Source organism: Sus scrofa, chromosome 13 (assembly GCF_000003025.6).
Source record: "Sus scrofa isolate TJ Tabasco breed Duroc chromosome 13, Sscrofa11.1, whole genome shotgun sequence".
Taxonomy (NCBI): Eukaryota; Metazoa; Chordata; class Mammalia; order Artiodactyla; family Suidae; genus Sus; species Sus scrofa.
This window is the reverse complement of record NC_010455.5, coordinates 151,052,179-151,071,465: the sequence shown is the minus strand read 5'-3', so window position 1 is coordinate 151,071,465 and position 19,287 is coordinate 151,052,179. Positions and strand designations below refer to the sequence as shown.

The 19,287-nt window shown below is 38.8% G+C and overlaps 1 protein-coding gene across 1 annotated transcript in view; it reads right to left on the bottom strand.

The window, feature by feature from the left end:
* MYH15 (myosin heavy chain 15) overlaps positions 1–19,287 on the bottom strand; it is a 148,363-nt gene that overhangs the window by 85,468 nt on the left and 43,608 nt on the right. The window contains exons 15-21 of the mRNA XM_021069826.1: positions 13,873–14,052; positions 12,684–12,816; positions 9,083–9,150; positions 8,196–8,283; positions 4,508–4,625; positions 3,476–3,599; positions 1,720–1,856 (exon numbers count right to left, since the gene is read on the bottom strand). Coding sequence (XP_020925485.1) covers positions 1,720–1,856; positions 3,476–3,599; positions 4,508–4,625; positions 8,196–8,283; positions 9,083–9,150; positions 12,684–12,816; positions 13,873–14,052 — 848 coding nt within the window. The remainder of the gene's footprint in view (positions 1–1,719; positions 1,857–3,475; positions 3,600–4,507; positions 4,626–8,195; positions 8,284–9,082; positions 9,151–12,683; positions 12,817–13,872; positions 14,053–19,287) is intronic.

Genomic DNA, 19,287 nt, shown 5'->3' with positions numbered 1-19,287 from the left:
CTGGGGAGCTAGGAATAGGACCTGGATCAAGAGAGAAATGCACAAAGGGCTTCGACATTGTTAATTAATTTATTTTTAAGTTGTGAGCCATTACAACATAAATGAGACAACGTTAAGAAATTGAAGGGGGCTTGCCCACGAAGCACTCCAGAATTCTCATTGTGACTCAGGGATTTCCCTTTGTGGCTCAGTAGTAATGAACATGATTAATATTCATGACGATTCAGGGTCCATCCCTGGCCTCGCTCAGTGGGTTAATGATCTGGCATTGCAGTGAGCTGTGGTATAGTTTGCAGATGCGGCTCGAATCCCATGTTGCTGTGGCTGTGGTGTAGGCTGGCAGCTAAAGCTCCAATTTGACCCCTAGCCTGGGAACTTTCCATATGCCATGGGTGTGGCCCTAAAAAGCAACAACAGCAGCAAAAAAACAAAAACAAAAAAAAACTGGAGTTCCCGTCGTGGCGCAGTGGTTAACGAATCTGACTAGGAACCATGAGGTTGTGGGTTCGGTCCCTGGCCTTGCTCAGTGGGTTAAGGATCCGACGTTGCCGTGAGCTGTGGTGTAGGTTGCAGACATGGCTCGGATCCCGCGTTGCTGTGGCTCTGGTGTAGGCCAGTGGCTACAGCTCCAATTAGACCCCTAGCCTGGGAACCTCCATATGCCGCGGGAGTGGCCCAAAGAAATAGCAAAAAGGAAAAAAAAAAAAAAAAACTGATGTTCTCTGATAACTCCATGATTGTGTTATAATATTTTCTTTTTGTGAAATATTTTGTAATAATAATTCTTTTAAAGTCATTCTATAATTTAGAGAGAATGCATAGTAAAGACCTCATTTTAGAGGTAAAGGAAGTGAACTATGGGCAAATTAAGAGCCTACCCAATTTACATACTAGTCATGGAAGCCATATCCCCTGATCCCCAAACCCTCATAAACTCTCATACTACATCGAACACTATATGAGGGTCACAGAAGACTCTTAGGAGACGTCTCTCTAATATTTTTGACATCACTATGTAATGATATTTTTCATTACAGAAGGAATTAACCGACTGTCATGTAAGCAAGTTATACCAAGACATGTGGACCTCTCTCCAGAAGATAAACTATGCTACAATAAAAAGTAAATATATAACAACCGCCAAATAAATCCCTTGCTCATAGTCCCTTTGTTTGGAGATTTGACTAGCTTGCTTTCCATGATCTACTAAAGAATAAACAAAACCTACACCTCAGTATCCAGAGGTGGTGATAGATGTCCCTAGTGAACCTGCCTGAAATGAAGAGAATTACATGTCACCCAAAGTCATAGCTTCTGACCCAGGTGATGTCATAAAAGAGTCAGAACAACTACCCACTTGGCTGCAAACTTCTCCACAGAATTGGCTGTGAGATGCACGCAAACCCCTCTAGGTCTGCTTCTGTTTTGAATTATGAGTCACACCACTCAGAGATCGGACTTGGTCGACTATAAAGAATCCCTCCAAAGCAAAGGCTGGAGGCAATGCAAGATACATCTGCATTATGCTTATTAGTTAGGTATGGTAATAAAAGCCCTTTGTGCTGTTTGATACTCCATAATTTTAAGGAGTTCAAGTTAAGTCTAAGCAGAGGTGGCAGAGCTCTTTACCTGACCTATTATGAGGCAATGAGACAAGGTCACATTGACTGAGGCACACCATTACTCTAGCAGTGGGGCTGCAGGGCAGAGATAACATACCTCTCTTCCAGAATCTTCTGGAACTTGATTTGCATCAGTTTTCTCCGTACTCTGGCTTGGAGCAATGTAAAGACTTTAGAAAGTCTCTCATCTCTCATTGCTTCCAGTTGGCCCAGAAAGCCAGATTTTAAAAACACCTGCAGGAAATATCAGATGTTAGTTCCACTCATAATGGTCATTCTGTAAATGTCTACTGAATGGCCCTAGGAGCAACTAATATGCTTGTTTATAAATTCTATTTCTCATTAATTTTTCTTAATGTGTAAAATGTAAAGTTTAGAAAGTTTGGTTTTATAAGCCTAAAGTTTGAAAAAAATAAAACCCTTTATTTAATCCTGTGTTTGTACTGGTCCCTTAAGAACTAAGACTATCCACTTCCTGATATATTAGAAAGACTAAGTTGTCTAGGGAACTTAGTTTAATTTTTAAGATAGACCCAGACAGGGTCTGCACACTTTCTCTGTCAAGGGCCAGATAATAAATTTTTTTAGGCTTTTCAGGCCACATACAGTCCCTGTAACCTCACCACTGCATCTGTTCCTCCTCAGCTACTTCTTCCTCCTCCTCTTTCACCTCCTTCTTTTCTTATATTTCTTCTCCTTCTTCTTTAAAAACAATCCTTTCAAAATGTCAGACCATTTTAGTAAGTGGACCATATGAAAAAATAGGCCATGTATATAGCCACTAGGCCATGTATATAGCCACAATCAGCTGACCTCTGCTCTAGAGAAAGTCACCCTTGTCTTAGGTATTTTAATAAATCCACATAAGTAGTTTTTCAAGAATCATTAGTAATGGCCAAGATGAAGTGAAGGAGGTATTTAAAGCACAAATTTTAAGGAAGCACTCACTTGCAGGGTTGTACAGATCACCCAACCCTAAGAGAGAGTACCTTCTTAAATTTTATGCCTGGGGAGGCTCTCTCATCTCATGCTAGTCCTGGCCTAGGTGAGTTGGACACAGCAAAAATAACTAAACATACAAGGAAGCAAGGCAGCAGGAGTGAAAATCGGCAGAAACAACAAACAGCAGAAACAGACTCTCAGGTACTCAAAATGCGGAAGTTGAGTAACATTTTATAATCATGTTTAACAGAGTTCTTTTTCTGCAAGCTATTCACTCCAGACCCTTCAACTCTCCTTCAAATAATTTGATTCTCATATGGATATCATTAGAAACAACCTGATATTGACTGTCAGATAAAACCATACCTGTTGGTCAGAAGTTTCTTAAACTATGTGAATTATACCAAGAGCATCAAGATGAAGCAGAATTTAGTGAATCACATTTAAGAAAGTTAACTTTGGATTAATTTTTTGGCAAGTAGAATTACCTTAAAGTTTTAAATTACTCAGACAGTCTTTTAGAATTAATTTCCTAAAAGCGTACTTGGGGATAAATCATTTCACATGCAGATAAGAAGTTATCTCCAGTAAGTTGTTTCGACTTTGCATAGCTCTAATGTATATACACATTTTCTAGAAGAGTAAGGTTGATTCTGTCTTTTACATCTTGGCACAAACTTGCTTAGATGAATAATTATAAAAATGTAAATGCAGTCAAGACTGAGGTTCAAGAAGCATCAAATTTTGAATTTTCTCAAATAGTGCTAAAGTTTCCACTTTCAACAGAGCTCTATTTGTATTATTTGTAGTCACAAGAGCTGTAGAATGCTTCATAATTGCACTTTCATGAATGTTTTAAGATACATACACTTTCCTCTCACTCTTTTCCAAATGCATAGTTTTCTGGTTACCTTAGTGATTCCAAAGCGATACTGGGTGTGGTCTACCTTCAAGGAGTCAAGGAATTCTTCAGTGGCTTTTCTGATGCTCACAAACTTGCTCTTTGGAAAGGCACTTGGGTTAAGAATATAGTACCTAATTTAAAGTAAGTAAAGAATAAATCCTGACGTCAGAGGTGGTATGATGCAAATAAAGAATAATCTGGACAAAGGAGGTAAAAGGAGGTATAGACTTCTACCTCTCCTACCAATAAGTTCAATTTTTACAAAACTCTTGGCAATAATAATGAGGATAGGAACAATAATCCCTTACTTTTATATAGTTCGTACTTTTCATAGTGCCATAGAGACAACCTCACTTGATTCTCTGCTCAGTTGGGAGGGAGGGAGGGAGAGATTGGGATGGGAAAGAGAAAGAAAGAGGTTGGCTTAATCTCTCTATTGTACAGATAAGGAAACTGAAAAACAGGGACATTAAATGTCTATTCCAAGATCCTCTCACCCTAATGGTGAATTGGCAGAGAGCTAGAAATATGCTTCTTCATTCTGAGACAGGTACTCTTTCTATACTGTCCTACTTTGCTCAAATTTGCTTGATGTCCTATAATTTTACACTTTCAGAATTTGGGAAATAGAAAGCAATGACACCTTTCCTGCCTCCTGCCACACACCCTGCTGGCTTCTTTCCTTTCACAGGCTTGCTAGTAAGGCAACAGCCTGCTTGGATGGCAGCTACGATTAAGTACATACAACATTTCCAAGATTCAATTCAGCCTCCATATCTTTCTTCTCTCTATATTTCCTCTGTATGTGGGTCTATTATCCGTTAATAGAGATTTAAGGATATTACAGCTACATGGATGTTGGATTTAAGGGGAAATAATAATGGAACTCTGTCATCATATATTTCACCACCACCAAAACACATCGATCTGTAGTCTGGAGGATATCAACCAAACAAACAATACATGCCTAAACACCCAGAAAGAGAGGAAAACAAAATGAACTGCCTCAGGCTTCTTGGATCCCAGGATGTATGTTTACCTTTGTTTAAAATCAGCATACAGAAATTGGTTTGGAAAACCTTCACGGCATATCCTGCTCCCTTCTAAGACACCATTACAGCGCAGCTGCTGTAGAACCAAATAAGGCTCCATCACACCTGAAGAAAGAGGGTCACGTTGAGTCTATGTCGTAAAAATGACTACTACCCTAGATTTTGTCCTAATTGCTGTATCTTGGGTTAAAAGAGTTTGAACGTGGTGTTCTTTACATGAGCGTAATAGGACTCATCCACTCCCAACCTGATGATGCTCACAAGCACCCCTCCTGTTATGTTAGAGTCTCAAAATAGGTTTTACCTGGAATGAACCCTTTAGTTTACACTTGTCAAGATTTTATAAGCAAATACTACTAAAAGATGAAAAAGATACATTTTTGCAAGAATGGAAATGTCAGGCATTATATCCATTTGCCAGCCACAAATCAGTGAGAGAGGGGAGAAAACACAAAAGAGAACTTCTGTCCCCAAGCTAGAAGGGGAAGAGATTTACACAAAGGCGGAGTACAACGAATAGGAAAGATGAGCGTAACCACCAAATTCTATTTACTGTTTTGCCTTAGGAAAGAACTGGCCACATCCTGCTGACATTCTCCCCTGATTATCTTGAGAAAACCTAAATTTTATTCTGTAGTATAAGCATTCTCCTAGTACCCCTTTGTTCATGAGATGAAGCCCCCACAAGAGCTGCAGCTGCAGACTCTGTAGAAGCCTTTGAAAAGCCATCCAATGAGCCACTGTATCTGGCTCTCAGCATGGCTTCTGGAAGAAACCAGGCAGCACTCTCTTCACAGAAAGGCCTGTGAGAGTGTTATATGGAAAATGGGAATGAGATGATGCTCTGCTTATGCCCAGGGTCACAGAATAAACTCTAAGCCATATGTCCATCGTCCTGTCCTCCCAGCATCTGTAAGAAGTGGAAGAGCAGAGTTCTATGACACTGTGAGGTCAAGAGCACTCATTCCCTTTAGGGACATATGAAGAACTGTTCTGATTAGATCATGAAGCTTTTCTTATGACTTTGTCTTAAGACTTTAAAAAAAAAAAAAAAAACCTGCTGAAATCAGAGCTGACTCGATGGGAGGCAACTCTAATAGGTAACAGAATTGCTCCAAAATAGAGGCAGCTAATTAGATTCCTTGCTAGATGGAAGCAATGTCCCTAGATGCGTTCAGAAACCCAGCTGATAAGAAACAATGAGGCAGGAACATACAGCGTGAATGAACTTGAAGTGTTCGTATTGCAAAAACTCAAACTGCAGCATCATTGTTTAGCATCACAATTTCCCAAAATAGGTCATAGACTGTCAAGATGAGGGTCTTAATTACAGGAGGTTAATAAAAATGCAAGGTACCACAGAACCTCAGAAATCAGAATCGGCAACATCTGGCTACATATTCCAAGGGTGATTAGTGCTCTGAAGACATAAGTGCTTGTCATATACACAACTCAGAGGCTGACAGCCTCCAACCAAGCTCTGTAGAAGCCTGTAATTCCAAAGAGAAGGTTGGGAATCTTCAAACCCAAGAGGTAAGTAAAGCAATCCATCTAGTTACTATCTGTAAAAACTGTTTTGTCAATTAAAAACATAATTCACCACCACCTACCTATTTCACTATCCCCCTGCCACCATCCACTTATCAAAAAGTATTCACTACAAAAACCAGGACATAAAAACAACATAAATGTCTGTTGATAGATGAACTAATAAAAAAGTCACAGCACATACACATGCATGACCCACACACATGCACACACACACACACACACACACACACAATGGAGTATTATTCAACCATATAAAAGGAGGAAGTCTTGCCATATGTGACAACATAGATGGACTTTGAGGGCATTATGTTAAGTGAAGTAAGTCAAAGACAGATAACATACGATCTCATTTATGGTTCTAGATATTTTCGCTATAAACTTCTTTGCCCAAACTATTTTTGCCACAAACATTTTCACTGCAAAACTTTAGCCATGCAGCAATTATGCTATACACGATAAAATAACTGGTTGACAGTTTGGTTTCAACTGGATGATAGTTTGGTTTCATTTCTCCATTGATACAGTACTCCCATTTTCATATTACATGAATCTGAAAGAGGCCTAGGGCCACAAAAGTACAGAGTTGAACCCCCAGTTCCCATAGAACTGGTAACGTCTACCAACAAACCTATGACAACATGCGAAGAACAATCAACAGTGTGGAAAGCTTTTATAACACAATACTGATCCCAGTTACAAACATGAATCCTAGTATTTAGAAGATGATAGCTCTCTCAATAAGGGAAGGCATTTTAGCAAAAAAGGAAAAGTGTGGTGCAGAACAAGGAGACAAATTAACAAGCCAGAAATGTATAATGAACTCTGAACAAAGACCTGGAAGATAAATGCTTGGGTATAATCCACAAAGTAAAATCAGTTATTTGCACAGTATTGCCATGAATCTACACACATTTTAAATGTACTCAAATGTTTTGTTTTTCATAATAAAATCTTTTTAATTTTATTACTCCTTTTTTCATGTTTCCTTATGTCCTTTTTAATGCTCCTCTTTTATTTTTTGTTACTTTATCTTCAATGACAAAATTGCCTTATGGCCAACTAGTTATGTGGCAAAAACTTTTATGGCAAAATTGCTTCAGGCAAAAATATTAATGGCAAAGAAACTTATGGTGAAAAATACCAGATACACATATATGTGGACTTTAAAAAAAATTAACAAACAAACTCATAGAAAAAGAGATTTGATTTGTGGTCACCAGAGGTGAAGGAGGGGAAAGGGGAAATTGGATGAAGGTGGTCAAAACATACAAACTTCCACTTTTGAGATGTATAAGTACCAGGGATATAATGTGCAACATGACAACTACAATTAACACTGCCGTGTGGTACACTCAACATTATCAAGAGGGTAAATCCTGAGAGTTCTCACCATGAGGAAAAGTATTTTTTTCTTTTCCTTTTCTTTTTGCATCTAAATGAGATGACGGATGTTAACTAAACTTGGGGTCATCATTTCATTGCACTTGTAAGGAAAGCCATTATGCTGTATACCTTCAACTTGTACAGTGCTGTGTATCAATTATATCTCAATAAAACTGGAGGAAAAATAAAATATTTTTTAAAAAGTGTCTACTGCCCAGAAATATATAACTAAAGAGGTGGGTATTATTAAGAAAAGAAAAAAAATACTATTATTGTGAGGAAGAGTAGAGGGAATTCTTAACAATTAGAAACGAGTTTTGAAACTGCCTTTATGGTCAATTTAGATAATTTAGACCAAATGATTTCCTTTATGCTAAAATATCTACCTTAATCCCCCAATTGATTATTCAATCCCATTTTATTACCCTTGCAGACAATGGCACAGAAGCTCATCCACATTTTAACATAAAATTCAAGGAGGAATTTAAATGGTAATATCAAGCATTCTAATGTTACCCAGTTGAGTCTGCTTTGTGAAACCCTTCTGTATGTACACTTGAATCTCAATTCAGAGGTAATCTTGAGGAGGTTTTGAAAACCTCACTTTTAACTTACTTCAGTTTTTCTATCCGAAAATCTAACTTTATATAAAAGAGACTGGTAAATGTTTCTTTAAAAGGCATTCAAAGCTGCTTAAATCAAATGTATTTCCTAGTGTGGATTACAAAGAAATCTACTTACCAGGCGTTTTGTTCACATTTGGATTTATGCATCTCACAAAATGAGGTGCTGTTGATTTCAGATTAGTCATCAATTTATTCAGGTTTTCCTAAAATAGAAACCACAACCAACACAAAATTACCTCGAAAATCACTAAAAACACCAATCCACCTCCCCAAAACCTTTCTTCCTGTTGATCACCTTAATGCCAGCTGCATACCAACAATAAAATAATGAGTTCACATTCTTCCCTGCTTACCAAGCAGACATTATTTCCTTCCTATGACAGACATAGTTCTGCTATGAATCAGATCTACCTGTTTTAAACTTGATAGCAATCCTTTATGGATGAACAATACAATGGTTTAAAGAAAGAAATTGTTTCTCAAGTTTTCTGTCTAGAAAATGTTTATCTGAGGTCAGATTCTCTCGAAGCAGAACCTGAGATGGAGATTCTGATTCAAGAGATTTATTGGGAGAGAATAGGGCCAGGGGTGAAAAAAGCTATGGTATGAACTCAGATTAGTCTGATTCTTGCAGAAGCTCTAAACACAAAAGCACCAATTGTAGTACAGTTGGTACTTTCCTGAGGCAAGGAAAGGGCCAGAATCTGGAGGGGAGAGTAAGGAGCTGGCTGAGCATCCCCTTTGACCAAGGGCACTTTTAGCAACTGTGAGTTGTTATGAACCAATATTCTTATCAACTGGGTGCGTGACCAATAAAGGGGCTCTAAGGAGGGCACCAACACTGCGCATTAAAGCCCATTAATACCAAGATAAACTTCAACTTTTTTAACTTTGTTAACTTCAGATACTTTATCCTTAATTGAAGATGTAAATTTTCAAATATGTAAAGCATACGCAGATTATGAGACAGTTAATATATGAATAATTGCAATTAAAAATTACTTTATGCAGAGATGCAACCACTCGGAATGATGCTCCTTTCTTGCGTTTCTTCTCTCCAAACTGTAAAGCTAAAAAAAGAAGAAAAAAGTACTAAAAAAGCTCTTTTTTGTCACATTACCAAACCCTCTGATGAAAGCATAAATGTGTCAAAGTTCTAGAAGCAATATGGCAACGTCTACCAAAAGCTTTAAAAATATTTATGTCTCAACACAAAAAGTCTATTTCTGGTGCTCTTCCTTGAGGAAAGATACTGCAGCATTGTTTAGCTGTTACCAAAAAAGTTAAGTAAAAAATTAAAATGGCAACAAATGTCTATCAATAGGAGATTGGTTTGTTAAATTATAAAAGAGTATTCATATAATGAAGCACTGCAATCTCTTAAAATGATAATGCAGATTCACATAACTGGCATGGGAAGAGTTCTATGATTTATGTTGAGAGAAAAATTAGGTCACAAAACAGTTTGCACATTATGATCCTGAGTATGTATACATATACCTAAGTGTGGCTGTATTACAGGTGACTGTATAAATAAAAAATATTCGGTAGAGTATACACTAAAATGTTAGCAGTTGTCATCTCTCTATGGGAAATTATAGGTGATTTTTATGTTCCTTTTTTAGTTGTTCTACTTCATCTTTGGGGTAGTATTCATGCATTACTTTTATAATTTATAAAACACAATATATTTCCTTTTTTTTTTTTTTCTTTTTAGGGCCATACCTGCAGCATATGGAAATTCCCAGGCTAGGGGTCAAATTGGAGCGGCAGCTGTTGGAATACACCATAGCTCACAGTGATGCCAGATCTGAGCCACATCTGCAGCCGACGCCAGTGGTGGCAATACCAGATCCTTAACCCAATGAGTGAAGCCAGGGATCAAACCTGCATCCTCATGGACACTATGTTGGGTTCCCAACCCCTGAGCCACAATGGGAACTCCTATTCCCATTTTCTTGAAGCAAAGGAATCTATCTAAGCCAAATTGTTTCACAAATATTTGTATACTGTTAACTCACAAAGATGTACAAAGACAACAACAGCAGCAAAACCCATAGGCAATCTGGAGAACATGGGCCAGCTATCAGTATGAAAAACTAATAAAATACTCTCTAGTATGGGTAGCAACTTTGCTGAGGCAGATGTCACAAAGTTTGGTCCATGACATCTTATTGACATGCCCCAGGCCCTCCATGGGAACCACTGGACTTCTTTGTACTTCCTTTTCTCTACCCATGAAAAGTGGAAATGACCACCATCCATTAATTCTTCCAAGAGTTATAGCTGGTTTATAGTACATGGATTCCCCACAAGAAAGAACAGTTATTATGAGTAATTTAAGGTTTGGATGAGTAAGAAACTTGGAGGCAAGTGTTTTTTGCAAGAAGGTGCTTAAAGAATTACGAAAAAGGACATTCTGAATAATTCTTCTCTACTAGTTCAAAAGAACACAGCACATCCCGAAGAGTCAGAAGATGATTTCCTCTCTCATTCTCTGCCCAAACCACTCTCTGGTCTCTTATGATCAGAGAATTACTCATCTGGGAGACATACACTTATGTGGCCACTATCTGACAGGCTTCTCAGGGGCACTTTGGAAGCTATTAGAATCAGGCAAATGCACTGCCTGAAGATTTTCAGGATCCAAACCCAATAGCTTCTATTTCTCAACCTCATCCTGAGGCAGGCCAATGGGATTTCAGGCATGCTCCTGAATTATGTCATCACCTGCTGATGAAGCCGGGAAGAGCTAAATTCTCTCCATCCTCTGATCCTATCAACCAGGAGTCCCAAATCAGGCTACAAGGGACAAGAGCTGACTGAAGTTGGATGCAAGACAGTAGGAGAGTGAGAATGGGAGAAAGTGAGAGGACATACCCCACTTAAAGGACAGCTAGTACTCTTTGCCCCATTGCTGCAGGGCATCTGAAACCAGACTGGCTGGGTTTTCTATTTTCCCATAATTTCCAATTTCTAAAAGAAAAAGGAAATCCAAATGTATATGTGAAACCTTCTGATTTTTTTAAGCTGTGTGGACCAGGCATGTTTGAAGACCAGGTTCTGGCCCGGGCCTGCCAATCTGTACATTTTTTGCTATTAATTGTGCAGAGCCTCCCTTGTAGCTGGCAGCAGTCCAGATATGAAGGGATATCAGCCACTTGGGCTCAGTGTCCTCAAAGGCTTTGTATCATGGTGCAAATTGTATCCTGAATCTCAGCGGCCTGTCCATCTCTCTGTTGTGCTTGTTTCCAGAAGACAATGAGAATGAAATAGGTACGAGGCAAGGAAATGAAAGTCCTTCTCCCTACTATGGCTTTGCCATTTAGTAGTCTTAAATTAATTAAGCAAAGAGGCCATTAGACTGAGGTGGCTCAAATGCTGTGGTGGCCAATGTAAGCAAGCCAAAATCAAAGCGTGTAAATGCCCCAAGATTATGAAATCAAAACACTAAGGACAGCACATCATAAACAGCCAACTGGGGGTTTAAGCTATAGCCAATCAAGAATTTCTTTACTGGAGTTCCCGTCGTGGCGCAGTGGTTAACGAATCCGACTAGGAGCCATGAGGTTGCGGGTTCAGTCCCTGCCCTTGCTCAGTGGGTTAACGATCCAGCGTTGCCGTGAGCTGTGGTGTAGGTTGCAGACGTGGCTCGGATCCTGCGTTGCTGTGGCTCTGGCGTAGGCTGGTGGCTACAGCTCCAATTTGACCCCTAGCCTGGGAACCTCCATATGCCGCGGGAGTGGCCCAAGAAATAGCAAAAAGACAAAAAAAAAAAAAAAAAAAAAAAAGAATTTCTTTACTTAGCTCCTACCTTTTATCTAGAAAAGACCTTCCCTGAGCTCCTGTGGATGGAATGCTCTTAACCACTTCTGGTTTGGTGCTGCTCAATTTGAATCCATTTTTGCTCAAACTCTTAAAAATTTTTAATAAGCCTAGTTTATCTCTTAACAGATCACTTGTGAAACTTGTGCTACTTAATTCTCCTGTACTTGTTCCTGTAATATAGGGAGGGATTTCCCTCTATATGTATCTGAATGGGTCATGGCAAGGATTGAGTAAAACGGTGTCTCCAGAAGTGCTTTGGAAACTACTAAATTACAAACTACTAAACAAGATTAGTTATTAGTTAGTCAACACATGTTTTTGGAGTACCTGCTAACTAGGTATCTACCATATGCTTGAAGCTACAATTGAACAGGTCAGACATAATCGCTACCCTCATGAAGCTTATAATAACCGATTACTATAATATAAAAGCCCTGTGAAAGAGAATTCCAAGATATTTGGGGGCTATGTACTAAAGGGGCTAATTATTTCCCCTAAGTTTTTTCAAAACATGGTTTTCTGTTCTCTCTTAGCAGCCTGGTTAAATAGAAGATAAAAGCAGGCTAGGGCAGACTCCTTGAAATCTGTCTACTTTAGGGCACCATTTCCCAAGGAACCACCAGCCAGAGGATGGAAAGGCTAATAAGAGGGGATGACTCAGACCACAGGGAGTAGACACATGCATCAAGGAAGGAAGCCAGGATTTTTATAAGCGCTGAGGCAGATGTGGGTTCCATTCTGAGTCTGAAAAATTGAGGAAGATTGTACTACTCACCCGTGTTGGAACTGATAGAATTTTCAAAAAGGTTTGCCAGGAGTCTGTTAGATGACTTCTGAAATATAGCCACCACTGTTTCATTAAGAAAGTCTTTGTTCTTTTCAAGCCAGCCACTGGTGTTATAAGGCACCTTTGGGAAAGCATGCAGTTCAGGTAACAAAAGAAGAGAATGCATACCTTAACTTAGCAAATCGTGTATTCCTTAAAAAAAAAATCATACATTGTGTGGATCCCTTGACTTTAAATAAGTTTAATGTACCAGTACTGAATAAATAGTCCAGAAATCTATGTGAAACCCAAAGAAATGATCGGACTTTACCATTTACATTGTGAAAAGAACGGGGAAAAGAGGGAGGGAGAAAGAACCAGGGAGGGAGAGGAACACTAAGTAAGCAGTGGGGGGGGAGGAAGAAACGGATGGCATTTCCAGTAGAAACAATTTACATCAGCCCTCCTTCATAGGCAAGAATGGATGAAATAATCCAATTGTCTCTGACCCCCAGTGAGCATTCAAAGAAATTATCAGTTTTAATGGGATTTTACTGTAAATATCTTTATAATTAATTCAAGGATTTCAAGAAGAGAGTTATAGTCATATCTAGGTACAGTGGACAGCTCATTTTTAGGTCAAATTTGTTATCCTTTATCCTTCATCAGTTCTCTTTTTGTCCCATCCGGAATCAATGACCAGAAGCATAAAAGCAGAAAGAAGGGGTGTGCACAAGCATGCGTGTGCACACACACACACCATGAGGAAATGAGGAGAGGGAGTGAGGGTCATTAGGAATCTTTGTTGCTCATAGTTCGGAGACCATTACTTCACAGTGGCTCTTTATGAGGGAATAAAAAATCTTCAATGAAAAGATCAATCAGAGGATGTTAAGTTGAAAGGAACGACAAATAAGGAAAAGCCCAGGCCTTTGATGGTCTCCATGACTTTCTGAACCTGTCTTACTTTGAGTTGAGGTGACAGAATCTATTTTGAGATTTCTGACCTCTGTTAATAGAGTATGGGTATTTCATTTCTTAAGTGCTAAAAGGCTACACCCACTATTTCTGGAACTGAAAATTTTTTTCATCCCTTCATTTAATCTAAACTTAATTTATATGTTATCTAAGGATTGGGCTGAAAACATTTGAAACAGAGTCAGGAAAATTCTGGGATGAGGGTCTGGAGGTAACTTACCACCCCCGCATAATGGACAACTTCAAAGTGAGCTTCATGTTTCTTCTCGCTATCAGGTTTGGGCTTCTGGAAATGGACTGACTTCCCAAAATGGTTGTCAAAAAGTTTGGTTTTGAAAGTCACATCTGTAGCCTGATGAAACATACATTCCTCTTCAAGGATGGAAAAGATGCCCATTGGCTGTTGGGAGATACAGATGAACAGCAGATGGGAAAAACAAATAAACAAACAAAAACCATCAGTAAACAGTATTTTCAGTAGGGGTTCAGTGTAAATTCTCTCCTAGGAATCTAATTGGTTGACAATGGGAAAGAGTATTCACTACATATAACTAGTCAATCATTCATTTAACAAACATTAAATACCTACCAGGCCCCAGCAGGAGCTGGGGATGCAGTAGTGAGCCACATATACAATGTGTCTGTCCTCAGGGTGCTTACATTCTAGTGGAGCAGACAGATACTAGACAAGTGAACACAAAATAACTAATTTCCCATAAGTGATCTGAAGAAGTCATGCAAAGTAAAGAGATAAAAAATGACTGGGGCTATGTGAGAGCTATTTTAGTAAGGTAGTCCAGTAAAACCCTCTGACCTGAATGAGAAAATCCTGATAAGATCTGCGTACAAGGATTCTAGGCAGAAAAATGAAGAGTACAAAGGCCCTGAGGCAGGAGAACCCTTGGCAAGTTTGAGGTTCCGCCAGAGGCATGTGTGAACAGAGCAGAGCTAGTCAGACAGAGCACATGGAGGGAAAGGTACAGAGTACTGGATCCCAAAAGGCTTTGCAGGCCATGGTAAGATATTTGGATTTTAAGTACAATGGGACGCCATTGGAGATTTTTAACATAAAGCGATGTGATTTGATTAATGCTTGGAAAGGATGATTTGTTTAGAAATCTGTTAGCAAAGTAAAGCCTGTGGGCCAATCCTGCCTGTGGTCTGTATTGGAAAGCTAGTGAGCTAATGATGGCTTTTACATTTTTAAAAGGTTGTTTTAAAAAGGGAATAGTGATGTGTGATAGCAAACTGAGGGCCCTGCGAGCAGACTTTCCTCTAAAGGGTCATGTAGTAATGCTTTTAGACTTTGTGGGCCATTGAGTCCCTGCAGCTCCCCTCCCCTCCTCAGCCATTTCTGCCCTGAAAGCAGCAATTGACAATATGTAAATAAAATGGGGTTGGCAATGTTGCATTCAAACTTTATTTGCAAGACTAGGCTACCAGCTGGCTTTAGCCAATGGGGTCATAGTTTGCTGATCTCTGATCTAGACGAGTGATAGTTTTAGAGTTTGGAAACCTGATGTGAGTGGATAGTAGAGCTGGGTCACAATTTGCTGATGGATGGACTGCAGGGTATAGTAGAAAGCAGAAGGATGACCAGGTTTTTGGTTTAAGTAAATGGTTAGTGATGCTGCCATTTACCAATATAGGTACATACACATGGGTAAAAACAGGTTTGAGAGGAAAAAAAACAAGGATTCCCATTATGCAAATCTATTTGTGTATTTGTATATTCCTTTTTATAGTCTACAACTATTTTGAGGTGCCTTCTATGAATAAGTCACTGTACCAAACGCTTTGGGAATAATCAGACATGGGCTCTGGTTGCAAAGCAAGTGAGAAGACAAGACATGTGAGTAATACATAGACTACAAAGCAAATAGAACAGAGGTACAGAGAAAATGCTGTGAGAGTTCCAAGATAGAACCATGACTCCTTTGGGCCCAACATGGATTTCTTGATTCTCCACCAACCCTGTTAATTTTTTTTAAAGCCACACCTGTGGTATATTGAGGTTCCGAGGCTAGGGGTAAAATCAGAGCTGTAGTTGCAGGCCTACGGCACAGCTAGGGCAGTGCCAGACTTGAGCCACATCTGTGACCTATACAGCAGTTTGTGACAATGCCAGATCCTTAACCCACTGAGTGAGACCAGGAATCAAACACTTATCCTCAAGGATACTATGCATACTATGCAGGGTTCTTAAGCCACTGAGTCACAGTGGGAACCCTAATTCGTTTATTTTATTTTTTTTCTATTGAAGTACAGTTCATTTTCAATGTTGTGTTAGTTTCAGGTGTACAGCAAAATGATTCAGTTATATATATATATATACACACACACATACATATATATTAGATTATTTTCTTTTATAGGTTATTACAAAATATTGAGTATAGTTTCCTGTGCTATACAGTAGGTCCTTGTGGGTTATCTACTTTATGTATAGTAGTGTATATGTTAATCCCAAATTCCTCATTTATCCCTCTTCCATTTCCCCTTTGGTAGCCGTAACTTTGTTTTCTATGTGTGTGGATCTATTTCTGTTTTGTACATAAGTTCATTTGTATACAAACCCTTTTTACTTAATGACCTTGTAGGTTCTTGGCAAAATGAGAAATGTGGAGAAGTAGGAGGAAGGAGGATCTGATAACCAGTTGAGTCACTGTATAGGCTCTTGAAGCCCTGGGCTCTATCTTGTCCTGCACCTTTTCCTGCCACAAATAGTCAACCCTCAGAACACTAGAATGAATCACCAAAAAATGTAAGCATCTTTTGGGATAGTGCCTGTTAAAAAGAAGGTTATGGAAAAACCTCACAAGGAGCAGCAGCCTATCTCCATCAGAGCCACCTCCCACACACAAGGACCACCATTCTCTGAGACTCCAATGAAGCCACCTTCCTTTTAGAGATGCATGGAAATTTTATGCAAAGCAAGTAGATGTCATAGGTCAAAATGAAGCAATTAAACTATTAAGGAGGGAAAAACACTATTTCTTCAGGGTCTTCTCCATTTCTCCAATGCTTAGGAAGCATAAAATGTCTAATAAATATGACTTCCAGCAAATTAATTTCCAAATAGGTCAGGAAAAAAGTAATTATGTTCTGCCCCATAGCATCAATTGTTCTATATCACACAGTGAATAGTTCGAGTCAGTGCCCTGACTGAACATGAGTGCTCTAATCTCTCCCTCTTCAAGTAGTATCAATTCTGCCTTCCTGTCTTTTACATCTGTCACTTTATGACTATTTCCATTTCTGCTGTCCTGACTCAGGGCTTGGTGTTTCACACCTGCTGTAACAGCTTCTTAACTGCCCTAATTCTAGCCTTCCCTCCCATCCCGGGCACTGTCCACAAACCCACCATATTAAACACAAGCATCTCTGACTGCTCCATTGCCTAGAAGAGACACTTCCTTGGCTCTCCTTTCCCTAAAAATAAGTTATAAATTCGTTAAATTCCTTTCATAGCCCGACCCTCCTTTTTCACTTCTAGATACTTCATTTGTACAGTCTAATTCAAACTAGACTTCGGAATGTGTCCATGGTTTTCCTGTCTCTACACCTTTGCTCTTGCCCATCCCTCCACATGCTCACTATCTTCCATTTTTCACCATCTCTTCAGATCCAGCTGAAATTTTACTCCCCTTCCCACCAGGCTTTCCTAGATTCCTGCAGGCAGAGGTGACCTTTGCTCTTTGGAGCTCTGTAGGCCTTTGAGCCTTTACTGCATTTATCCTTACACATATTTTTACATTTATTAGACTTACAAATCTCCCATCTGACTGCATACTTCCTAAGGGCAAGTGCTATTTAGAACACATGATTAAGTTTTTCACAGCATTTAATTCACAGTTTTATACACAGTGATGCAGTATTACACCTAAAGTCCACCATTGTGTGTGCTTTGACATCAGGGGAAAACCAGAAGGGTCTCAAATGACTTAATCACAGGTTCTTCTCTTCAGTGTGCTACTGTGGGTTAGGTCCTCTAGCCAAGTAACCCTCTTTACCATGGGAACAAGCACAGAACCTGCATATTCTTGAGTAATGGGTTTCAGTTCCCTGTCAGCCCACATGGAGTTATCCAGACAAGCCAATCACATCCTCCACTGGGAATTAATGACCACCTCACCCTATTATGACTACAAAGTCCACCTGCCATAGCTCTTGCTTATTCATTCTGCTCCCAGGTATAACTTCCATGTGGCCCCACATGGGATGTAGTGGTCTTTACTCCAGGCTATGAATATATGTGACTAATAAGCTGCTGTCAAATTCATCTGTCCAATGTCAGGTGTCATATGTTCAGCCATCTCCATAACCCTAGGATAGAAACCCACCCTCACCACTGGGGGGAGGAGGAAGTGATCCAAACAAGTAGTCCTAAGTGCATTTACTTGTTTAATTTAACAAACTAGTAAAAGTTGTGGTCTCAAGACATGTTTCCAGTTACATCCTAAATTCTTTGAGTGCCAGGATGAGGCATCTGGTCTGTATTCTCGCAACTCTTAGCGTTGTAGGTCCTGAGGTGACTAAAATCTAGGTCCTCAGCAAATTTCTGTTAAGAAATTAATTGCTAGATACACACTAAATATATAGGCTTGAGCTCTGAGACCTGGGCCACTTTGCTGTGGGCCAGAGTTAAACAAAAAGTGATAAGAGTTGTGAGCAACAACAATAAAAAAAAATGGAGTTACAAATCATACCTATGTATATAAGAGCTAACTAGATGATGATGTGATTCATTTTATAATAAAAACACCAGAATTAGCACATCCAAAGAACTCTACTTGGGAGATGACAACACTCATTGCCAAGATGCTGCCAGGATTTAAAATATTTTAGAAACTTCTATAGGATATCTAACACCTTTGAATATTGGCACATGGAAACTTCTTGTATAACTATATAGAAACAATCACAAGTTACTCAGTCCAAGTCAAAGTGAAAATGTAATCAAGCAAGGTAATACAGTTTTTACTTGAAAACAATTAAGATGATTGGTATTGAAGTTAATTTTATCTCAAAGACAGTAAAAAATGTAACAATTTATCCTAATACCTATCCTGTGAGGGACTTTTTCCAAAAGGGCTGAATTATTGTAAGAAGGATGTAGCCTCTCGAGGTGACTCCACTGAAGGGGCAAAACTTTTAAATGTATAACTTTGGATATATTTGCTTAAAAAACTAGTAAAAAAAAAAACTTTTACAAATACCTATGTAAAACCATAAATATGCAGTCACATGTTACTACTTTAAATTACTGATGCTCAAGTTCTAAACAAACTAGAATATTTTAAGTAATGAGATAAGTGTGAGCTAATCCTATAACAGATGTGTTCACTGCATATATATAGAAGGAGGTCACTACATGCTTGAAGACCAAATTAACAAAGTTGGTGTTAAAATACACTTCTAGCTTAATATAAAATTCTTTGTAAACATAAAAACCAAAACTTATATGTACAAAAATCATTCTTTTCCTTATAGATACACAGATGCATTCTATAAGATATTTTATATACATTGATGTATTTTAGTTTCTTTGAATTTTGAAAACTTCCAATGATGCATTCTGTTTCAAGGACTGAGTTTGATAATTAAGATTTACTACAAATCTCCTTCATACACA